Here is a 21,764-nt window from a genome sequence, read left to right on the forward strand (position 1 = left end):
TTATGAATATCACATGGTTGGACCATGCTGTGATTGAATTGACATTGGAGGAGCAGGTATCCCTGGATCGAGCATCAGTGTGGCATAGTAACGTCAGGAATCTACAAGACCCCCAAAGTGCCAAACATGTCTCTCAACATCTCCGGGAATTCTTCCAGCTAAATTCCCAATCAGTTTCAGACCCATGGGTTCCGTGGAATACACACAAAGCCTTCATGAGAGTCATATGCATTAAACAGAATTCCAGGATCAAAAAACAATACAACAGTAAATTAACAAAACTATTGTCAGAGATTCATACTCTAGAAACCCTGAATAAGCAAACACCTATGCATTCAAATTCAGAATCCTATTTTAAACCGAGACAGGAGTTACGCTTTCTGCTCTCTGAACAATATGATATACATTTAGGAAAGCTGAAACTGAATTCCTACACTCAGGCTAACAAAGCATCCCCCATAGAGGGCAGCGAGTGCTGAGACACCTCCCTCTCCGCTCTGCAAGTGGAGACGGAGCTGTCATCCGCCGGCTCAGCGGGGATCGCGGATCGATCCCCGCTGAGAAACACGGATCCGCCTACGGAGGCGGACCGTGTGAAAGAGGCCCAAATCGTAAATAAACTAAACAAAACAAATTACATTTTTTTGTTTTGCACATGTCTAATGTGTAAATAATAAACAGTGCTTATGATGTATATAATCCAAAAAACAAAACCATACATTTTGATTATGATGATAAGTCCCTCAGAATAAACTGAAACTGTTAATATAAAAGTCCCACGAAAAAGAGCCAAAAGCTCTCCTTTGTATATGAATGAAACAGAAGTGATTTCAAAAAAAAGTTTCCAAACTTCCAGATATTAGGACCACTATGCAAACCACCAGTGCATAAAGAGTGGGGGCTTACCGGATTCTAATGACTCTCACTAAGGAAAGATCAAATAGAATTTATTAAATGCTCCACAAAATCTCAGATCTAATACTGGGGATGTCGTCAGGGCAGTTGTACCAAAGCAAATCCCGAAATTCAGTGTGCGATGAGAACACGAATAATACCGTAAACAAGAAAGCAACACTCTACATAGTGTGAATCCGTAAAAAAGCAGCAAAGTTTATTAAAAAGATACACTTTCAATGGATGGAAGTTAAGCAGGCAATTCAAACCATGTGTACTCATATTTTCACAAAAGCAAGATAGCTGCAGCTGGTTTGCGCATGCGCAGTAGCGTATGTTCTGGCTCCACTTAATTTTGTCTTACCTGCTATGCTGCTCACGTTTGGAAGGATGGAAGTGATTGCAGGGTTTAATGAAGAGTCAAATTTAATCTGTTCAGGAAAGGTGATCCAGTGCTGGCCAGTTTTAATCCTTACATTTCCCCCATACACATCATCAGTCTGTAACAATGACAAATCAAGTGTGTATATAAAAAGGCACCTCCAAGTAGGTTCAATAGCCAGCCATGCAGTTATATTGCTGTGCCAAAGCTGTGCACACAGTAAACTCTAAAAAAAAAATTCAACATGCACTTACTTTGATTTACTATACATTTACTCAATTCACAGGCCAACCTATTCATATAAAACCACCATCATTGTGTACTACTTCATGGAATGTAAACCTGTCATCAATCTGGGCAATTCTACCTGGGGTTTGATGAAAATTGGTATAGGCAGAGGTTATCTTCAGAGAAAATGGCGCCACCATCAAAATAATCAATAAATCCAGAACTAGCCTCTGCCCTCTCTTTCCTCTCAGCCCTCCTTAGACCCCTTTTCACATGGCTTTGAGATCAGGTTCACCTGTCAGGTTTTCATGTGGACCTGATTGTAAGCTCCATGCAAGTCTATGGATGTAAATGGATGCTCCGAGTCTTCCCAGGCCTGGAAAAAATGGAAAAGGACTGCATCCTTTTCTGTTTTTGTGGACCTAAGCATTATGGATCAGAGGTAGCCTCAAGTAAATGGACACAAGTCATTTACATGTGGCCGTCCATAGAGACATCAAGGGTCCACCAACATCTGGTGCCAAAATGCGGAGAAAAAAAATCAACAAGCATGGATGTCACAAAAGTGACATCTGTCCCATTCATCTCGGATTCAATAAGTAATATATTTCCGGATCCCCTATTAACCGTGTGTAAGGACCCTACTGGTCAAAGAAATGACCCAGCACATCAATAGGGAAACTCGGTAGATAGGATGGACAAAGTCAACCTTGATTTTGTAGGCACTGGATGATCTGATCCTTTTGGCATGCTGTTCTAAAAACCTTGACTTCTGCATTACTTTATTATAAGTTGGCAAGGGTTGTCATGGGATGGCAGATGGCAGCTTTCACAAGAAGCTGACACAACATGAGCTTAAAAACATTTCCTAAACTTCAGTGATGATGCATCAGTTTCAGCCTGGATGAATGGATCACTATGTACTGACCTCATACACGTATGGCCTGATTCATAAACCAGTTAATGTGACTTTTACTGAACATTTACTGGTGGTGAAAAAAACACTGACATTTTTCCCTTTCGAGGCCACCATTGTAAGGCTTATGTTGGCATCAGCGTGGACTTTAGAAAACACTCCAGGACTGTGTTTTCACCTACCAAGCTGACTGTCAGGTTTCTGCTGGAAGTGATTTGCGTGGCTGTAAAACTACCTAATCAATTCCACACAACCCTTCCACACTTCCATACAACTCTTGGCAGAAAACGAGTGCACCAGGGAGAATTATCAGCTGTAAACATTTGGTGAACATCAGATTCTCTACTTTATAACTTTATCAGTCTTTCCCAGTGTAAAGACCAAATACTGTTATCCCATCAAAGGGAGCTACAAACACCTAAGCATTGTAGTTCATGGTGAACCAAACTTTGCTTGATAACATAGAGGTGCTGATTTCCTCTTGATATGAAGTAAGCATGTCCAGAGTGCTTAACCCCAAAATCTGACACTACATATCCCCCATATCCCCCTCTACCTAACTGATGCCTGCAGAGTGGGCACTGCTTATTTTCAAAAGCAGACACCTTGATCATGGCAGACCACAGGTTGCTTGATAACATAGAGGTCCTCATCCTCTTTAGGACATAGAGTAAGCATTGGACACCACAACCTGTCCCTACTCAGCCCCCCCATCCTATCCCCAGTACCTACCTGATGCCTGCAGAGTAAGTAGTGAATATTTCCAAAGCCAGACACCTTGTTCATGGCTGATGAACCACACTTTGCCTGGTAGCATGCACTTTTGATAGGCACTGCTGTGTCACACATTTCACAGAGCCTACTTTCTGAACTACAGAGGGGCTAAGAGGAAGAAGTTTCCGGAGGTGGAGTAAGGCAGCATTCACAACATGAAAGGGGGTTTTTCAAGTACGCTTATATTGGATTGTCAAATATAACTATTGGTTTGGTTTTATTTGTATTAAAATGCAGGTGTTATTAAGTGAAAGTGTATGCTGTCAGCATAGATCTGCTTAAGGACTTAGTCGCCATGCTTCTGAGATCAGAGGGCTCACAGGGGAAAATGACTGATATTAAAGGTACATTGGATATAAGGATATAAAAAATCTATACACCCCTGTTAAAATGTCAGGTTTCTGTGATGTAAAAAAACTAAACAAAGATAAATCATTCCAGAACTTGTTCCACCTTTAATGTGACCTACAACTCAATTGAAATACAAACTCAAATTTTTTAAGGGGGGTAGTAAAAATAAAAACCTAAAATAACGTGGTTGTATAAGTGGGCACACCCTCTAATAACTGGGGATGTAGGTGTGTTCAGAATTAAGCAATATCATTCAAACTCATGTTAACTACAGTACTTCCTGCCCGCCATATGCAGAATGATGGCCGCAGGGTGGTTGTATTTTCCTGACAGGGCGTCATATGACATCCAGCAGGATAAGCTGCTTGCGCGCACCTGCGAGGGCACACAGTGCAACGATCGATAGTGTGGTGGGTCACTCTGACACACCGCATCAACGAACTTGGTAGAGAGCATAGGACGTAGGCTCTTTACACTGTGTGTCCTATCACAGCTGGTCACATCGTAAGCAGGAAGTGCCGTGGCCCAACAAGGCGTGAGTAGAGGAGAGCAGATCAGCTGCTCTTCTAACAGGGGGTTCTGCACTGATAATCAGCACATTTATTATCAGTGCAGCTCCATCAAGGATGCCCACTAGAGCCTACCAGGAATGCAAATCAGTGTCCATCAAGAATACCAATCAGTGCCCATTAGGGATGCCCATCAGTAATGCCTGTCAGTGCCTCCTAATCAGTGCTATCTATCAGTGCCATCTATCAGTGGCCATCAATGCTGCCTGTCAGTGCTCATCATTGTCCATCAGTTCCACACATCAGTGCCGCCTATCAGTGCCACCTATAAGTGCCCATTAGTGCTACCTATCAGTGCTCATCAGTGCCACCTATGAGTGCCCATCAGTGCCGCCTATCAGTGGACATCAGTGCTGCATATCAGTGTCATCTATCAGTGCCCATCAGTGTTGCATATTAGTGCCTCATCATTAGTGCCACCTCGTCAGTGCCCGTCAGTGAAAGAGAAAACGTACAGTACTTATTTACAAAAATGTATAACAGAAACAAAGAAAATATTTTTTTTGTTTAGCAAAAAATAAAAAACCCAGTGGTGATCAAATACTATTAAAAGAAAGCCATATTTGTGGGGAAAAAATGCTAAAAAATGTTTTTTGGGTACAGTGTTGCATGAACGTGCAATTGTCATTCAAAATGCGACAGGGCTGAAAGATGAAAAAGGCCTATGCAGGAAAAGGGTGAAAGTGCCCTGTACTGAAGTGGTTAAATAAGAGTCATTACACACCTGGCATCATTTAAAGTCCCTCTGATTAACCCCAAATAAAGTTCAGTTTTCTAACATTTCTGACATTTTCTTAGTCGCATCCTACAGCAAAAGTCATGGTCCACAGAGAGCTTCCAAAGCATTGTTAAAAGGTATCAGTCAGAAGAAGGGTACAAAAGAATTTACAAGGCATTAGATGAACCATGGAACACAGTGAAGACAGTCATCATCAAGTGGAGAAAATTTGGCACAACCTTGACATTACCAAAAACTGGATGCCCCTCCAAAATTGATGAAAAGACGAGAAGAAAACTGGTCAGGGAGGCTGCCAAGAAGCCTACAGCACCATTAAAGGAGCTGCATTCCAAAGCACTTCCGGTTCCGGCGCCACATGGAGTAGCAGGCTCTAAAGCAGCTCCCGCGGTGCGCCCCAGCAAACCGACATAAAAAGCCTTGCCCGACACATCCAGCTCACCTCTACCATCCTCTCCCGCTTCGGGACATCACCCGGACCCGGCCGATACCCGCACTTCGTTCCAGGATGGAACGTTTCTTGGAAAAAGCGGCCGCGAGGCCCCCACCGGGCACGCCACAAATCGAGGCCGCGGTCGCGGCCTACTCCGGTTCGGCGGCAGACTCGACAGCCATGGACACGAATAGACAGCCAGAAGGTGACCTCCGGCCACCCACCACGGCGCCCACTTCGGCCCCAGACCCCTCCACTGAGAGGATTGCAAAAGCGGTGGTGGAGCTGCTCACCCCCACGATCAAGGCATCGGTGGAACAGGCCGTGTCAGCAGGCATGGCTGCTATAAGGAAGGAGCTGGAGTCTCCAGTGTGGAAGACGAAATTTATCAAAAGCAAGGCACAGAGCAAACCCAAGACAAAATCAATCGTCTCATTATGGACAAACTGGAGGACTTGGAGAATAGGTCTCGGCGGAGTAACCTAAGATTCATAGGGATTCCAGAATCCGTCCAACCCTCGGCCATTCCCAAACTCTGTGCACGGAAAATCCCTGCGGCTTTGGGCATACAAGGGACCTGTGTGGTCGAACGGGCTCATAGAATGGGTCTCTACTCGGAGGAACGAAAGACCCCTCGCCCTGTCATTGTGAAATACTTAAACTACGCAGACAAATCTGCCATCCTTCAGAAGTTCCGCCAAAACCCACACTTCCAGATCGAAGGTATGAAAATCCTTATCTTCGCAGACTATTCAGTTGAAGTCGCAAAAAAAAACGCAAAACTTTCCAAACCGTATGCTCCCAACTACACCAGGAACGCATAAAATTTACCCTGGCCTACCCGGCGACTTTGCGCCTTGGTGCCCCAAACGGCAACCAATTATCCTTCCAGGATCCTACGGAGGCAGAAAAATTTGTCTGCTCACTTCACCATGGTGAACCAGGTCACAACAATTCAGCTAAATCCCTCTCTTTTACCAGACCGGACATTCCTCACAGCCCCAGGAAAGAATCCCCAAAGCGGCAAAGATACTCCGATGTGGTTAGCTCTGGCCGCGCTGCCCCCCCCCCCCCCCCCGCTGACTCTACTCGAATAATTGATGGGTTTTCTACCTCTAAGTGGGCCTTTGGAAAGTTTTCCTCCGGGCTGGACTCCCGGGTGGCTCCGGCCGTTCGACGGCTGGTAACGTAAGATCGTTCTCTATTACTGGAGATTTGTATTGTATTCTGCTACTGTTTTATCAAGGTTATATTTCTGCTGTTCATTAGTTCTTTTTATTGACCTTTTTATCCGCAGTGACCTATATGCCATGGCTGCACTATGCTCAGTCATAGGTCGCGACCCAAGTCTCTGCAGACACGCTTTCTGCAAGGGTACACTTTGTCCCTTTTAATGTCTGGAGACGCACTTGGGGAGCTGTGCTCCATCGCATACTCATGCGGAAAAAAGAGAAGTCCTTTCGACTAAGTTTATGTTTTTGTTGTACTTTTGTTTTTTCCTACCCAGTTTTCCAGTCCCCCCCCTCCTCAGTCCCTTTCCCCAGGGGTCAGACTCCTCATGGTCTCTATGCTTATGTGGCGACATGTTCTTACCAGGTGGCGGTTTCACATGAGACTTATGCATCTAGCTATCCTCCCGATAATGGTTAGGTACACTGCCGATTGTCGCATAAATCCATCCCTCTCGGCTAAACTATGACACTGATATCCTGGAATGTTAAAGGTCTTCGATCCCCGGTCAAGAGAATGAAAGTTCTGAGGCATCTTAAACGCCTCCGGGCTGATATAGCTCTTATCCAGGAATCGCACCTTCCCTCTGCTGACATGACTCGCATGGAAAAACTTTGGGTAGGCAAGGTGGTAGGCTCTGCAGCGCTCGGGCGCAAGGCGGGCGTCCTCATTCTGTTTCACAAACGGCTCTCGGTAGAAGTTCTCGCTGTGGATGGGGACACGGAGGGTCGGTATGTCTCGGCCCACGTCCGCATCAACAGCAAGGAATTCATCATCTCTAATGTCTACGCTCCCAACGTTTTTGATCAATCTTTTTACTCCATGTTATCTGCTCGCACTCTGGCACTCCCTCCCATCCCCCATTTGATGGGGGGCGATTACAATGCTTCATGGACCCGGTCCTTGATAGATCACGGTCCCTCTTGGATGCGCGACCTAGTTCGGGCAGTCCCCCCACTCCTCTAGCCATGCTCACTGACTCCCTCTCACTAACAGATGTTTGGCGACATTTCCACCCGACGGACCGGGAGTACACTTTCTACTCCCATCCCCACAAACTTTTCACGAGAATTGACTGTCTGTTTTGCTCTGACTCTCTCCTCCCAGTAATACAATATGCTGCAATTCACGACCTGGTGATATCGGATCACTCCCCTCTCTCCCTATCTATTGACCTTACTAGTTCCCCTGTTGTCCCCCTGATATGGCGGTTCCCATCTTTCCTGGCTAATAACGCGGACTTTAACCAGTATTTGGAACGGGCATGGCAGGAATACTCTGACTCCAATGCATCCCACGCCTCTTCCCCCCCTCTATTTTAGGAAGCGGGTAAGGCCTTCCTGAGAGGCCGCATTATCTCCTATGCGGCGGCATACAAACGACATGCAAAAAGCGGCTATAAATCGGCGAGTGAACGTCTTCGCGAGGCTCAACGCAATCTATTACTGACAGATACCCAGTCGACGAGGGAAATATGGGTCTTGGCCAAAAAGAATTTCGACGAATGGGCCGATAAAGTTGAACGTATCCATACAGCTCACTTCGCAGCATCTTTGCACAAGTTCGGCAATAAGGCTGGCAAACTGTTGGCGAAAATGTGCAAAGGACGTCCAGCACCCACACATATTGAGTCCCTGCGGGATTCGTCGGGCGTAGTCGATGCCACCCCCCAAGGCATGCAACGTATCATGAGAGAATTTTACTCTTCGCTATATGGCCCAGAAAACGTAGATGAAACATCAGGCACAATGTTTCTATCGGGCACAGGTCTCCCTCGCATTACCCCTGCACAGCTTGATATGTTAAATGCTCCGATATCAGCGGAAGAGGTCACACACACGATTAAACATCTCACGGCGAGTAAATCACCTGGGCCTGATGGCCTCACAGGGGAATTTTACAAATCTATAACAGCGAGTCTAGTTCCTACTTTGGTGGCGGTATACACCAGCATCTGGGATGGCGGGCCTTACCTCCCAACGGGTAACCAAGCCATAATTAAGCTGCTTGCAAAAAAAGGCAGAGACCCCCTAGAGCCGGGATCCTACCGCCCTATCTCGTTGATCAATCTTGACGTCAAAATCCTATCAAAAATTGTAGCCTCACGTTTGGCTGTTATTATGCCCCACTTGATCCACCCAGCGCAATCCGGCTTCACTAAGGGAAGATCGGCCACGGCGAATATCCGAAAAGTACTGCTGGTTTTGGAACAAGCGCGGTTGCACCCGTCACGAGATTTGGCTATAGTAACATTAGACGCCGAAAAGGCATTCGACAATGTCAACTTTGTCTGGCTGCGTAAAGTCTTGGATACCATGGGATTTCAGGGTCCGTTCGTCCAACTGATCACATCTATGTACGCTTCCCCGACGGCCAGACTATGTGTAGGTGGTTCTATGACTGAAGACTTTAGACTGTTTAAAGGTACCCGTCAAGGCTGCCCACTATCTCCCTTACTCTTTAACCTGGCTATGGAACCCCTATCTAGATATCTCTCCGGCCCTGCCCCCCTACATGGGATCCGCCTGGGCGACCTGGACCTGAGAATCTCTTTATTTGCAGATGACGTCCTCCTCTTCACCTCATGCCCCTCTGCAGACATTCCCACGATTGTATCTACGTTCGACGCCTTCAGAAAATGTTCAGGCCTCAAAATTTATTATTCTAAGAGCGAGATTCTCCCCCTGGGACTGGGTACACCCCGGGGGTGGGAATCGGACTCCCCCTTTAAGATAGCGACGCACTCTATTACCTACCTTGGCATAAAAAGTGGAAGGACCCCCGCGTCTATTTATACCCTCAATTACCCGCCGCTGTTTGCTAAAGTGAAGGGGGAACTGGAAAACTGGAGGGAACTGCCGCTGTCTCTTTTGGGGAGATGTCACCTGATCAAAATGGTCAGTTTTGCCCGCATTTTATATTTTCTTCAAACTCTCCCTTTATTGATCAAGCATAAGGATGTACAGGACCTTTCCAGGGCATTCTCCAGGTTTATCTGGCGAGGAAAAAGACCCCGCATCTCTTTAAAAAAATTGTGCCTCCCCAGGCGAGACGCCGGCATAAACTTTCCTGATATACGTTTGTATAACCTATCATGCCTGTTGAGAGTGGCACTGGACTGGATATCTCAGACTTCACAATTCTCAAACTTCGAGTTGGAATCTCAGATGTCCAGCCCTTTTTCACTAGCCTCAATCTTTCATGCCAAATGGGCACAACTTTCGCCCACACTGCGCCATAACCTGCTCCTGCGGGACACGGTCATCGCGTGGAGGGAGGTGAGGAAACTCTTAAAACTACCCCTATACTTCTCCAAACATCTTCCAATTCAGGGGAACCCTGCTTTTCCCCCCGGCTTGGATCATGCGGTCTATAGAGGATGGGAGTCAAAGGGACTGGTCAGCTTCTCCCAATTTTGCAACCCACAAACTGGACTTTTGCTGTCTTGTGCTGAAATTTCGGAAACGTATAGTCTGCCACCCTCAGACTCTTTTTACCTGGCGCAATGCCGTCACTTTATACATGGCACGTCAACTAAACCTGACTGCAGATTCAAGCTCTCTATCATTGACACCCTACTGGACTATGGCAAATATACCATCTCGGATATTTATAGACCACTTATCCAACTATGCCCACCTGCCTCCTTCACTTCCTCAGCTTCGAACTGGCTTAAAGACCTCCCAGGAGAGGACACATTACCCAAGATAATCAGCGGTCTTCGGACCACCCTAAACCTTACCCCTAATTCCACGTGGAAAGAGACTCAACTCAAAATATTTCATAGGGCGCATATCCCTTTCTTGTCGGACAAATCGATTCCGGATGCCCACAAATGCACTCTGTGTTGTGCTGAGCGACCTCTTCCACAAGTTTTGGGACTGTGCTCCGATCTCTGCATTCTGGGACCGGGTTTTAGCATTCATAACAACGGTAACCACGGTATCCGCACCAAAAGACCCTCTGTTACTGCTCTTCGGTTACTGGGACAAGCGTCTACAGAAATGGTCCAACACTCCAGCCGACTCACCTCGCCTTTGGATCCTGACCACATTGCTCATCGCCAGACGTTTGATATTGAAACAATGGATAGCCACCTCACCTCCCCACATATCCATGCTTCGGTCAGAGCTAAAGACTCTCCACTCCATTGACTGCCTCAACACGGACTTTGCGGCCTCACATGCGGCCGACGCCTTCAACGCCAAATGGAAGGTCTTCTCAAGTTACATTGCCAATGTTTTGGACTCCCCCCCAGATCCCTTAATCTTTACGATACATGAGTTCCCCGCGAAATCTACCCCCTCTTGACCCTGCCCTAGTAAACCCTAGGACTTGGAGCTTGGACCCCTCCTCCACTCAGAAGTCCCCTACCCTGCTCGCTATCAGTGGGCAGGCTGCCCCCAATCCTCCCCACGAATTGTTGTTGTATTCTGTGTACTATACATGCATAACCTTATCCATTGTTTTTTTAAACTTGAAATTTTTAAATAAAAAAAAAAAAAAAACATTAAAGGAGCTGCAGGAATATCTGGCAAGTACTGGCTGTGTGGTACATATGACAACAATCTCTCATATTTTTCATATGTCTGGGCTATGGGATAGAGTGGCAAGACGGAAGCCTCTTCTTACGAAGAAAAACACCCAAGCCCGGCTAAATTTTGCAAAAATACATCTGAAGTCTCCCAAAAGCATGTGCGAAAATGTGTTATGGTCTGATAAAACCAAGGTTGGACTTTTTGGCCATAATTTGGGGCTGTTTTTCTTCAGCTGGAACAGGGGCCTTAGTCAAGGTAGAGGGAATTATAATGAGTTCCAAGCTAAACATGAAGAGGAACTTCATGTTTCCGCATGACAACGACCCAAAGCATACATCCAAATCAACAAAGTAATGGCTTCACCAGAAGAAGATTAAAGTTTTGGAATGGCCCAGCCACAGCCCAAACCTGAATCCGATTGGAAATCTGTGGGGTGATCTGAAGAGGGCTGTGCACAGGAGATGCCCTCGTAATTTGATAGATTTGGAGTGTTTTTTGCAAAGAAGGAGGGGGCAAATATTGCCAAGTCAAGATGTGCCATGCCGATAGACTCATACCCAAAAAGACTGAGTGCTGTAATAGAATCAAAAGGTGCTTCAACAAAGTATTCGTTTAAGGGTGTGCTCACTTATGAAACCATATTATTTTAGTTTTTTATTTTTACTTCCCTCCACCTAAAATATTTCAGTTTGTTGTTCAATTAAGTTGTACAGTTTATAGGTCCCATTAAAGATGGTAAAAGTTCTGAAATTATTCATTTTTTTATTTTTTTTTACATCACAGAAACCTGACATTTTAACAGGGGTGTGTAGACTTTTTATATCCACTGTAGGTATATAATAAATAGGGTGGCGCTGTTACTTGATGCGTTTTACAGATTTAGCGGTTTTTGCTTCCTCATGGGTGTGCTGGAGATCTAGCTTTGATAATCCCAAAAGGTAAAAACATAACAAACATAACATGTTATATCACACAGAGAAAGTGTATTTGAATCCAATCAAAATAATTATGAGCAGAAACCTAAATGTCAATATATATTTAGTTTATAATGTTTTTATGATATTAGCTCTTATATGATTTCAAACTGTGTATGAAAATAAAAATCTAATTTTTTAAAACATTTTGGTATGAGTTATTGAAAGGATGGTGTGTGTATACATTTTTTTTTTTTTTTTTTGCTAAAAACAGTATATACTTTGTGTAACATCCTGAGTACATACCTGGGAGGATGCAACACATGTGATTGTTGTACAGTTATATGTCTGTAGTGAACATGGATATGAACCAAACTCTACCATGCTAACTTCACCAAAGTAGACACCTATTAAAGTCATTATCTGACCTCCTGAAAGAACAAAGGACAGCGCATGGTTAGTTCTATTAAAAAAGCAACTTTAGACAATATGCAAAATTATTAGTGAATTGATATCCAGAGATTATCAGCAAGTCAGAAAGTCAACTGTATACTTTTAAAATGAATTTGACATAATCTACTGTAGCTGTATTCTGCAAGCTTTGAACGGTACCTCTGGCAGGACTGAAGCTATTTGATCTTACGCAATTTAAACTTGCTCTTTAAGTACTACAGGAGACTAAGTTGGGAACAAGGAACAGTCTGCATTTTTAAATGCTTAGATTCAGGTTCATCAAGAAAATCAGTATACCAGAAACTTTAGGTATTGAGAAGACAGCGGAACTGTAATGATGCTCCCTTGCATGTATAGTTTCCTTGTTTATAAAGGCACAGAATCTAAGCACCAGCCGGTTCTCACCAGAGATCTTGATGGCGGAGATGGGTTTCGCTGCATGTTGATACCCCCTAGCGCTCCGTTTAGGATTGCTCCACCAAGAGGACAGGAAGGCTACGGCAAAAGTTGAGGGCAGGCGAGAGAGTAGCCAGGTCCAGGCAAAGATCATGGACAGATGGCAGGCAAGTAAGGTCCAGGCAAAGGTCGAGGGCAGGCAGCAGGCAAGAGAGTGAAGACACAGCACCAGCCCCTTCAAGGCTCATGATTAAATACTTCTCTGGGTCATAGGACATGCCCACTGCCAATGCAGGGAGCACTAGAAGTCCTAGAGCACCATTGGAAATACTGGCTTTGATACATCAAGTGGTATTGGAAATACTGGAAATCCTGGCAGGGGATCTAAAAGCACCACTGGAAATGCTGGCAATAATTCTGAGAGTGCCGTTGAAGGTACTGGAAGGGATACCGAAAGTCCTGTCAGGTATTCTGTGAGCAGCGTTGACACTGCCTTGGATCATATACATATTGATAGAAAAAGAAAGGTGGGTGGGAGGCTAAAATCCCAGAGAGGTTGATACGAATTAAGAAGTCAGCCAATACCTAAGCCTACCAGATGCCACCTGTATTTTTTTTCTTTTGGGGGGGGGGGGGGAATTGCCTGTTTTTTACTATGGATGGGTGAGCCGAACACCCCTCTGTTCAGGTCACAGCAGAGCTCCCAAACAGGGGAAATGTTCTAACCTGAACGGCAAACCTTATTGAAGTCTATTGGAGCCGAACAGGAAAAATCAAAAGGCTTATATGCAAGTATTTGGCCATAAAATGGGGTATGGGGGTCAGGGTACTGCCCTGGGGGACATGTACTGTATCAATAAAAAAAAATGAAAACGATTGTTTTTTCAGGAGCAGTGATATTTATTATGCTTAAAGTGCAACAATAAAAATGAAAAATTCCTTCACGTTACATCAGAAGGGGCAGTGCAAACCCAATGATGTAGCCAGATGGCCCTGCACCTTGCCTATATAAGAAAAGATCAAAGCGCAGAGCGGCATACCGCCGGAGGCCTCCCAAGGGGCGAGAGCGTTTAAAATTTTTTCTATTTTTCGGGTTCGGCAGGCGGCGTGATTGACGATGGATTTACATCCAGGGACACTATTTTTATATTTTTTTTAAAAAAGACTTGTCAAAAACTGTTTCTTGTGGTTATTAATTTTTTACACTTTTTTGGTGAATGGGTAGGGGTACGATGTACCCAATACACATTTACATAGGGGGGGCAGGATCATTGTTAAAGAGTGCTTCCAGATTCCAATAAGCCCCCACCCGCAGACCCCAATAACCACAGCCCAGGGTTGTCGGGAAAAGACCCTTGTCCCCATCAAAACAACCCCCCCCCTCATGTTGAGGGCATGTGGCCTGGTATGGTTCAGGAGGGGACAGCGCTCGCTTGTCTACTCCCCTTTCCTGACCTGCCGGGCTGCATGCTCAGTGAGGGGTCTGGTATGGATTTTGGGGATAGACCCTACACCATTTCTTTTCTTTATTTTTACTGACACTTTTTTTCTTCAGCTTTCTGCAGGGACACCTATTGACAGCTGATGACTTACCGATTATTAAGGAGCTTTCCGGCCCCGCTCCTTAACCACTCTACCTCCGCTCACAGTAATACTACTGCGGCAGAGTGGTTCGTTATCGTCCAGCCACGTAGTATTACGTGACTGGACACTCCCCCTTCTGGGCGGCGCTTGCGCGCCGCCGGAGGCTCGCTCCCGCTGTTTTCATTCACAGCGGGAGTCGGGCCAGGGGAGGAGCAGCGGCGATTGCCGCTGCTCTTACCCGATCGTCGGGGATCGAGTCTGGAGATCCGCCCGCTGTGTGTAAACACAGCGGGCGGATCTCCATAGTGACAGGGAGTGACAGATCGGACTGTTCAGCATAGCTGGACATCCGATCTGTCCATGACTCACACAGTCACCTCCCCCCCTACACGTCAGTAAGCACCAGGCATACATTAACCCCTCCCTCTCCAATAAAATTAACCCCTTCCCTGCCAGTGTCATTTTTACAGTAACAGTGCATATTTATAGCACTGATTACTGCAGTAATGTCACTGGTACCCCAAGAGGGTCAAAAATGTCAGTCAAGGGTCCGATCTGTCCGCCGCAATGTCGCAGTCCCGCAAAAAAAATCGCAGATCGCCGCCATTACGCGTTAAAAAAAAAAAACACCAAAAATGACAGAAATCTTTCCCTTTGTTAGTAAACGCAATAACTTTTGCGCAAACCAATCAAAATACGCTTATTGCGATTTTTTTTACCAAACATATGTAGCATAAAACAAATTGGCCAAAATTTTTTAAAAAAATTGGTTTTTACATCTTTTTTGGGGGGAATTTCATATAAAAAAATGTTAAAAATATTGTTATTTTTTCAAAATAAACGCTCTTTTTTTGTTTATAGCGCAAAAAGTAAAAATCGCACAGGTGATCAAATACCACCAAAAGAAAGCTCTGTTTGTGGGAAAAAAAAAGGCGTAAATTTCGTTTGGGTACGGCGTCGCACGACCGCGCAATTGTCAGTTGAAGTCGCACAGCGCCGAATCGCAAAAAGTGGCCTGGACGGAAGACAGCAAAATCCTCCGGTGGTAAAGTGGTTAACAACCAGCTTACACTGTACCCTGATTGAGCAAAGTTTTGCCCAATAAGGGAGCAGATCTCACTGTGCATTACAGGGTATTCCTCGGGGCGAACACCTGGCGAACACCCTGTAAATTCAGGTGTACGGCAAATGGCCAAACAGGCCAAAATGTTTGAACTCATGCTTGGGCCGAACTGTTTGCCCATCCTTAGTTTTTTCATTCATCTCTGGGCAACAGAAAAAAAATGACTTTCCACTGGGGGCATCACACAAAGCAAAGGGGAAATTCTCATTATTCTTAACTTATTCTTGACTCAGACAGGCTTCCTCTGCACTGTGCAACTAATACCCTGGAGATGCACGGCATTCCGGATGGTGGTTGCTTGCTGACTGCTTCATATAAAATGTAGGACCACTAGTCTTGTATGTAAGAATAGTAAGGGCCCACCCACAACCCATAGCACCGGCTTCTGGAGCAAGGAATAATGTATTACATCTTAGGTCCTTACCCCTAGGCCTAACAACAAGGGTTTTTTTTTTAAGCCTGGAATTCAGCTTTAACATAGCCAGGTGAAACTAATTTTGACCTTTGGGGTAAATTTTGTGCTTTACTGCTCCTTCCCACAATGTAAATTTATGGCTCGACTGATTCTTTAAAAACAACTAATTTCCGCCACACGATTTCAAATAACTGCAAAATGCGGGACGCATTTGGGATGCCATTGCTTCTAATGGCATCCCAATCGCGCCGGGATTTTGCCACGATTGTCGTGGGGTAAATTGTGCTGCAATCTCAATGTGTTTGTTGCTTAAAAAGGAATATGAGCTTCTTTTGAGCGACAACTTCGCTTGTTGAGATTTGCACAAAGTGCCACGCGATTTACTACACGACAATCGCGGCAAAATCTCGGCATGATTGGGGTGCCATTAAAATTTATGGCATTGTAAACACGTCCTGCATTTTGCAGCCATTTAAAATTGCAGTGCGATTCCGTCCACGACCATGTGTGAATGCAGCCTAAAGCCTTGTTCCCACTTGACTAAATTTCTAACACATATCAAACAAATGCTCCTATAGAGTTAGTATGGGCGTTGAACCACATCGATGAGCTTTAGTATGGGCATTAGACTGGCATTTTACAAGCCTTAAAGTTGAGTTCCAGTCCCCCAAATACTTTTTTTTTTTTTTTTTTTTACACTCCTCCGTACTTGTTTAAACATATCTAGCAGCATGCCCTATGTATGGTCCCTGTAGTTTGTGTTTAAAATGTTTGAAGACTAACCAGATCTCAGAAGCAGGCAGGTTCCATGTCAGCTGCAGCTAGGTGGGCTAGTGAAGCCCCCTTCTCTTGATTTCCTGGATTCAGTGCAGCTGGCTACCCAGCATGCACCTCCCGATCTTGAGCCTGCGCACTGAGCGGCTTTCTCTCTTCCCGACAGGTTGCCATAACAATGGTGGCACCTAACTGCTATAGCAACCTGTCAATCGTGACATCCCGGTCCTCCCGTTCGCGTCATTTCTGGTTTAGAAATAATGCGAGATTTCATCACTAGGCAATTTGCAAGGACTCCTGGGATACATGATTCCGCTAACCCAGGAGCCCTTGCAAATCTCTTTGTGATGTAATCGTCTAGGCGGCCACAGTCAGAAGTACTGCAGAAGAAAAGCGAGAAAAGATATGTACAAAGAAAAAGAAAATTGCCATTTATTACAGAATTCAGGATGGGCATGTGAGTAATTGGGCATTCAAAAAACGGGTGGAACTTCGCTTTAAAAATGCTCCCCTACGTGCAGTTTTGAAACATTTGATGAGCACTAAGACATGTTAAAATGGAATATTACAGGAAGTAAACTAATTTTAACGCCCCACAACCGCACTGTAAATGCCTGCCAGGGCATTTGCAAAGCGTTACCATGGACTTGAAAGGCAATAAAAGGCTTCAAATGCGTCCTGACTCGACAGGAGGCTAACGCTTCATGTTTTTATAATGTGAATAGCACGGTGTGCTGTCCATTGTATCATTTGCATAGGTATTTAAGGGGTGTTTTTAGAGCCCCCCCAAATGCCTGCTTTTAATGCCAGCGTGAACTTTACCTAAGAGTTCTCTATCACTGCTAATTTTCAAATCTCCGTATATTAAAATAAACAGAAAATCATATAAAAATGAATTTAATGTAAACATTACAATACAAACTTGGTGATCACTAGTCATGTAAAAGAACAGGTTGACCTTTCCTTTCTTCTTCATGTACTTCCAACTCTTTTAGTATGTATAATATAGCTGTTCTGTTATGTCCTCTGAATACAGCTAGTTTTGATCTTAGGTTTACCCTTCTTCAGTCACAAAGAAAAAGATGTCTTTACATTTTATCAAACATCAGATATTACAAAATAAATGAACTGACATCAAACTGATTGATGAACAGGATAAGTGGCATATTCTCTTTAAAGCTGAACTCCAGGCAGATATAAACAACACAAATCACTGAAGTGATATATTAAAATAATGCATTTTAAATGCAACTCATGCGTGAATATGTATTAATAACAACCCCTCTAGTGTGCTAGAAGTAGAATAGGTTTTGTTAGTGTAGGTTGACAGCCAAATAATAATAGATAAAAATTCAGCGCAACTGTATAAAATAATATAATAGAAAGCTGCTATGCACTAAAGGATCAATAAACCAAAAGTCCCAATAACAAATATATAACAAAAAGTGCAGCGCTATCAAATATGGATTATGAAGAAGATATCGAGGAGAGCAGTCCACAGGTGAAAATTATGGTGAAGCATGCACAAGATATAAACATTCAGTGCTCTTCAATGTGCTGGTAATCCTCCACCCAGTCTCATTAGCCTCTCACCTCACACTTAGCCCCTGTGTCACCAGACGGGCTAGTAAGACAAACTTTCTCCAAGGATATCACCAATATAGATCAAATCAGTATTCCTCTTCATCAGAAGATAAGGCTCACAGGTAACAGATCACAGGTCCATAAAGCGGGTCACAGGTCCATAGGAAAACAAAGGTCCGGACATAGTGCATTACCGCAATAAATTACTTTATTGAACATAGCATAAAATCATAAAAATTACCTTGTAAAGCACTATACAAGTGCATGTGATGAGCAGATTGTATTACACACAGCGGTCTCGACCGCAATGGATGGCGGGTGACGTCACCGGCCCCTCCCCCTTCGCACGCGTTACGTCCCACTGCACGGGACTTCCTCAGCTGAGGAAGTCCCGTGCAGTGGGACGTAACGCGTGCGAAGGGGGAGGGGCCGGTGACGTCACCCGCCATCCATTGCGGTCGAGACCGCTGTGTGTAATACAATCTGCTCATCACATGCACTTGTATAGTGCTTTACAAGGTAATTTTTATGATTTTATGCTATGTTCAATAAAGTAATTTATTGCGGTAATGCACTATGTCCGGACCTTTGTTTTCCTATGGACCTGTGACCCGCTTTATGGACCTGTGATCTGTTACCTGTGAGCCTTATCTTCTGATGAAGAGGAATACTGATTTGATCTATATTGGTGATATCCTTGGAGAAAGTTTGTCTTACTAGCCCGTCTGGTGACACAGGGGCTAAGTGTGAGGTTGACAGCCAAGCCTGTGTTGTTTTAAAAATCTGAGTCGGGTGAGTGACTCAAGGAGGGCTGGATGACCCACATGCAGCATCTCTGAGACCTCCCCCTACTTATAGAAACTTGGAGAAGATTCTAGAAGGATGGCATAGGAGGTGGGAAGGAAGTGTCTGGAGTATTTAAAAGGCCCTGACCAATCCCCAACAGATGGGTTGGCAGAAGGCAGGCCCCCTCAAATACTCTGGGTCAGCCCAGCTGGGGGCAGTTGAGTTCGGGTTGAAGCCGTTAGGCTGTCGGTGGCCCTTGAGGGTGCCCCTTAGTCTCAGGGGGTGACCTCGGGCCTGGGTTTGGGTGCAGAAGATACCCCCTTCACGACACACAGAGGAGTCCTAACCAGAGGCACAGAAGCAAATGGAGGATAGCAGGAGAACACTGCAAATCTCCAGGGAGGAAGACAGCTAGCCTGGGAGGACTGGGTGCAAGAAGTCTGGGATGGATGCAGAGTCAGTCTGGGAGGACTGTGGTGTCCTAGCCAGGAGGGTTAGTGAAAGGGGCAGCTGCAGCTAGGTGGGTTAGCAGTGCCTGAAGAGGTGGGGCAGGGATCAATTGCCACAGAAGTAGGACAGCTGGGCACTAAGACTTTTTGCTATACTACCAAAGGGGCCCACAGTCCCTGCCCTTAAAGGGCATTTGCTATTGTCTGATTGCTCTTGTCAGACCATCCATACAGTACCAGCTGGTCCTGGGAGTTGTAGTTCTACAAGCAAGATTTGTGCTGGAGCCCGACTGTATATAGTTGTGTCCCTGAAGAGTTCTACTACGTTGATCAAGTGGGCATCCCATAATACCCTAATCCCTATCCAAGTTAAACTCCCCTAACAAAATACAAAAACAAAGCTGCAAGGACTGCTTCTTGTCTCCAGAGTGCTGTGGAAAATGATGTGTGCCTGGCTGTGCAGGTTGGGAGATACCTTTATTCACCAGTGGTTCCTGCAGGGGTAGTGCTACACATGTGAAACAAGTTTAAGGGTTTATTCACACTTGGGGTTGAGAGGCAGTAAATCCTCATGTTTTTACTGACCACAAACTGCTGCCCCTATAGCTAAAAAGGCCTCAAATGGGGGTGAACACATGCTGCTGCTCCTTCATTACCTAATCACACGTTAGTGGCAGGGAGATATCCTGGAAAAGTCAGAGAGATAAAACTTATTGGGGTGGAGCCAGACCACCAAGCAGGAGGAAGAGCCAGGCAAGCTGAAGTCCAAAGACTGCTGATTGTTTAATGCACAGGAATAGACAGGGCTGCTGGCGTCCCAACGAAACCAGTATTCTTAAATGTGAGTTGCATGTAGCAATTACAGTGGGGTTGGGATTTGTGAAGTTTGCCTAAAACACAGAAGATTTTATTTTAATTAGGGATAAATGAAGAAGACGGGAAATCAGTGAAATCATGGATCTGCCAGGTTAGGGCAGGGAGGTAACCGACCTTTATTGTTCAACTGCAGGGAAAGTCAGATTATCGACCTGGCACTGTGGCACTGCTGAATAAATCTCAGGACTGGCTGGACAAAAGTACAAATCCCATGGCAGGTAACACAGCTCCTGTATACATTAACAGTTGTGTATTTATCAGTTTGCCTGGTGTTCAGCTTCAGGGAAAGCAACATGTTAAAACTATTAATTTGCATCCTGCCAACTCACCGATTTGTGAAATAACAGATGGGATGACACTGAAGAGCCTGGGTGTAATATAAAGAATTAGAGAATCGCCACTTCCATTTACTGCAAAGCCCATCGGCTTCACATGAACTGTGACCACGTGCGACCCTAGTGCTAGACATGACTTAGCGCAGCACATTATACTCGATGTGTTCACATCAATAATATCACACTCTGTCTTATTGATTAATAGATGGATGTCCGCTGGGCTTTTGGAAAATCTTGATCCGGCAATATTGATGGTATAATCACATCTGATACCTGCACAGACAATGACAAGACAAGATAACAGACAAGTTGGCATTTAGATTCTCATGCAAATGTTTCCTCTAGCACTTAATGATCATTATTGCTTTTTTTTATAACTTTGGTAATGTAAGAATTTATAAAAAAGATTCAGAGTTTGCATGCATAAATGTAAAAGATAGTACACGGTCCCGAAGTTTGAAAAATTATGGACTCCTTGGATCGCCCATTTTTTGCCCCCTGGTCTTGACATCGCTTTGCTGCGCCCATGATTGTACCCTGGGCCATGAATCCATACTTATTCAACCTGCGGTTCTCTGGTCGGTCCTCCCCTGGGGGAAACGTGCACCCCACGTCTTCCCCCCCTTCACTTGACCTTTCCCCCTTCTCCCCCCCCCCCCTTTCTTATTTTTTTTATTTTTTTTTTAATAATTTTTTTTAATTTTTTTTTTTTCTTTTTCTCTCCCTCCCCCTCTACCTTCTGCTTCTCCCTTCCCGCCTTTTAGGCGGCCCTTGATTATTCCCACCCACCCATGTATCATGGTCTCCCAGACTCCTCGGGCTCTTTGGCATTGTCCCCCGTTGGGGTGCCAAGGGGCTTTATTTGTGTTGTCATTTCGCGTCTCTTATGGGGGACGACACTACAATTTAATCTCACCAATGACTTGCACTCTTCCTCCTGCTTGTTAATCTACATCCCTGTTATACGATGTTACTATTAACGATTTTGTTCCACTCTGTATTTTTACACCACAGTTGAATGATT

At 44.8% G+C, this 21,764-nt stretch overlaps 1 protein-coding gene across 3 annotated transcripts in view; it reads right to left on the bottom strand.

The window, feature by feature from the left end:
- PKHD1 (PKHD1 ciliary IPT domain containing fibrocystin/polyductin) overlaps positions 1-21,764 on the bottom strand; it is a 1,006,139-nt gene that overhangs the window by 866,478 nt on the left and 117,897 nt on the right. For all 3 annotated transcript variants that reach the window (XM_082249887.1, XM_082249888.1, XM_082249886.1), the window contains exons 27-29: positions 20,735-21,013; positions 12,272-12,396; positions 1,259-1,394 (exon numbers count right to left, since the gene is read on the bottom strand). In XM_082249887.1, coding sequence (XP_082106013.1) covers positions 1,259-1,394; positions 12,272-12,396; positions 20,735-21,013 — 540 coding nt within the window. The remainder of the gene's footprint in view (positions 1-1,258; positions 1,395-12,271; positions 12,397-20,734; positions 21,014-21,764) is intronic.

The sequence above is a fragment of the Pelophylax lessonae genome (assembly GCF_965119305.1).
Source record: "Pelophylax lessonae genome assembly, chromosome: 3".
Taxonomy (NCBI): Eukaryota; Metazoa; Chordata; class Amphibia; order Anura; family Ranidae; genus Pelophylax; species Pelophylax lessonae.